The sequence below is a fragment of the Achroia grisella genome, unplaced genomic scaffold (genome assembly GCF_030625045.1).
Source record: "Achroia grisella isolate CSIRO2021 unplaced genomic scaffold, CSIRO_AGI_Agris_v1 utg257, whole genome shotgun sequence".
In the NCBI taxonomy this organism is placed as follows: domain Eukaryota; kingdom Metazoa; phylum Arthropoda; class Insecta; order Lepidoptera; family Pyralidae; genus Achroia; species Achroia grisella.
The window spans coordinates 980326-983690 of record NW_026712747.1 but is presented as its reverse complement, the minus strand read 5'-3'; the positions used below and the strand labels follow the sequence as shown (position 1 = coordinate 983690).

At 34.9% G+C, this 3365-nt stretch overlaps 1 protein-coding gene across 1 annotated transcript; it reads right to left on the bottom strand.

Annotated features, from left to right (window-relative positions):
* Window positions 1-316: 316 nt before the first annotated feature.
* On the bottom strand, window positions 317-2391 carry LOC131842867 (cytochrome P450 6B5-like). Its single transcript, XM_059191434.1, has 2 exons — window positions 1029-2391; window positions 317-501 (listed from the first exon to the last, which is right to left on the bottom strand). Exons 1-2 carry the CDS (start codon window positions 2389-2391, stop codon window positions 317-319), a joined length of 1548 nt encoding a protein of 515 aa, XP_059047417.1.
* Between the last annotated feature and the right edge of the window lie 974 nt (window positions 2392-3365).

Sequence of the window (3365 nt, the reverse complement as noted above, 5' to 3'; positions counted from 1 at the left end):
ATATTTAGGTAAAAATATATAAAAAATAACATACGGCAATAAATATATTTTAATAAATTGATGTTAAGAAAAAGAAAACAGATAAAAACTATTTATTTATTTAGTATATATAAATAAGTACTGTACTAGAATTAAATAATAGTTTAGAAAAATTAATACAACTTTATGACAATGTACCTAATAAGAGTATGAATATTATTATGAAATTTAAAACTTAGTAATACTCACATCTGTATGATAATCTTAATTATTAATATTACAAGTGCAATAAAGTACATTTTTTTAGATGAGATTTTAACATTACTATATTAAGATTTTACGATTTATCTACATCATTTCTCTCCTTAAAAAGGAGGGGTAAACCACCTCTAATGGTTTGCACAAAGTTTGCGGTGTGGTCTATTTCGGGGTACTGCTTCGATTCTGGAGTAGGTACCACAGTAAATTTCGATAATATTGCTGCTAATCCTGCCAACGATTGCATCACACCCAATCGCTCACCTGCAATTGAGAAATAAAAATAATCTGTATTCGAGTAAACTTAATATAGACACTTTTGCTGGCGTAGCGGTTTTTGTATTGATTTTCGCAAGTAGTCGTATGTAAAGTGCAAATACTGTAACTACTACATGGCAATTTTAAGAAACTATGGCATGTGAGTGTCTTTATTAGTCATGCTCACTAAAATGACCAGGCATGTGGCGTGGTATGATCTTTTTTTTAATAAAAGAAAAGCGAAAACTATAAAAAAAACTTTGTGTCAATTTATATTTCTGACGATTCTCTGGTGAAAGAAACATCAATAACAAAATTCAAAATTAATCCAAAAGACGGTGGTAGGCTCGCGGTAGGGGTTAGGCGGTAGGCCCCTCCCACGTTGAATTCAAATATACCCAGCGATATATATGTCAAGTGTTATTTTCCTCGTGATCATACACGTCGGTAATTAACATGTCTCTGACTGTCCCGTTAGAGCAGACTGTCGTGTCGGTATAATTTTATTAAAATGTAATAAAAACAAAACATACCAGTACATGCTCGGGGGCCCGCTCCAAATGGCAGATAAGCATATTTATTGGTTTTACCAATTTCTTCCGAGATGAATCTTTTCGGTCGGAATTCATCAGGTTTTTCAAAATATTTTGGATCATTATGCAGTCCATGAACAGATATAATTATTCTGTCACCCTTCTCCAATGATATATTTAGTTCAGGAATTGGGGTTTTGCGGACACATTGCCTCAATAGAACGCCACCTGGTGGAAACAATCTCATACTTTCTTTGAGCGCACATTCTAGGTAAGTCATTTCTTTAATAGCATCGTAGCTGAGTTTATTATTGTATTTAGTAAGTACTTCATCAACTTCTTTTTGAATTTCTATTTGTATCTCAGGATGATAGGCTAGTTGATGCAACACGTAACTGATGGCTGAAGACGCAGTTTCAAAACCAGCAGCGAAGAACGTAAATATTTGAGCGGCTATATGAACGTCGTCGAGTTCTAATGTTCTAATTTCCGGGCTTCCATCTGGTTTCTTATTTTCGATAGATTCAACAACAATTGGTCCCTTTTTCTTACATTCAAGTAACATATCGATAAAATCATTTCTGCCCGATGGTTCATAATTTCTTTCGTCCAACATTTGCTTCGTCAATTTAAGTATATCACTTTCAATTCTCTCAAAGTATTTGAATTGTATCCCGATACACGGGATGAATATATTTAGAAAATTAACTAACAAGTCTCTTGCAGTACCTTGGAATATTTTTACGCCGAGTTTCTTGAATGCTGAGTCTTCCTCGCTCAGCGCGTTGATGTCCAATCCGAATCCGCAGGAGCCTATAAAATCGATGTTATATCGAGATATGAGGTCATATGCATTAAGTTTATGGCCCGCGGCAGCTGCTGTGAATACGCGTGCCTGCAGCTTCTCAGCCGTTTCCACTATCAGCGGGAACATCGCCTTTAGCTTAACGCTAGTAAAAATCGGTGTCATGCACTGACGCAACAGGCGCCAGAGATCGCCTCTTGCATAAAATAAGTTCTGCATCATGGGTTCTAAAACGTCCTTATGAAAATCTGCACCGCGCGTATTGAAATGAACAAAATCAGTAACAAGAATGCGTTTTATGATTTCAGGATCTCTCACCACTAACTCTGGCCTTCCTACTCTGAAGAAGCCAACCACTTTCTCGTTGGGATATTTGTTGTAAACCTCGTGTGCAAGTTCCGCGATCGTTCGCTTTTTTAAATAGTACCAAAAGCAATTTCCGAAGAGTGGGATAGGCTTGTCATGTTTGATTCCTTTCGCGTCCCAATATTTGAAAGATTTAGTGCTGTAATAATAGACTAGCGCACAGAAAACTACAACAATTGCCAAAGTAATCATTCTGATGATACGCACGCGCGGTTTACACGAGTATTTAATACGAAATTTTAATTAAAAGTGCTAGCTAATCAACTGAGTTCTTGGATATTTAACTAATTTACATTTGACATGTTTTTTGTTTGTTCAAGTGGTTGTTGACGAAGGTATTAGAATACTAATAGAATTGACACGTATTTCTATATTGCCTCTACTTTGGCAACATACCTTTGCTGAGAATTAAACCGTTTATTGAGTCTGCTTTCAGGGGCGTTAGTTTTCAAAATCCTTTTTAGAAACCTAGTTAATTCTGGGCTAACTGACCTGCCTTTGTTTTTTATATTATTTTCTTCTTTACTGCTGTCTCGCTTTCGAATTGATATTTCCATGGTCGTTCATTTAAAATTCAATCATCACCTTCAATTGATCTGATTGTGGTCTGGTCCTTACATCTGAAGTTCTAAAATTTCTTTTTAGAAATATTTAAATTATTAACCGGGTCTTAACACGAACAATTTTATGGGAAATAGAGTCGAAATGTCGAGAGAGGTAAATACCTATTTACCTCTCTCGACATTTCGACGGATATCAGGAAATGTAAGCAATTGTATATTATAAGGAAAACAAATAACGCATATATGTTTAGACAGTTTTATAAATTAGTGAACCGAAAACACTTGTGTCTACATTCTAGTTGTTATAGATGCACGTGAATTTTCAAGTCAAGGTTGTGTTAATTTAGTTACGTTACTATGCATTTACATATTATAGTGACGTCATTATAGTTGCTATATATTATATACTAGCGGCTCGTCTCATCTTCTTTATTAATCCTTATAATTTTGAATTCAGAATTGTTTCAATAGCTGTAGATTACTTTTTGAATCTTTCAAATCGTAGATGTACAATCCATTCATCGGATCAAGCAATTTTCATTGTCAGAAATGCTCATGATGAAGTTGAAAAGTATTAAACGACCTGTACATCAGTACATCAGA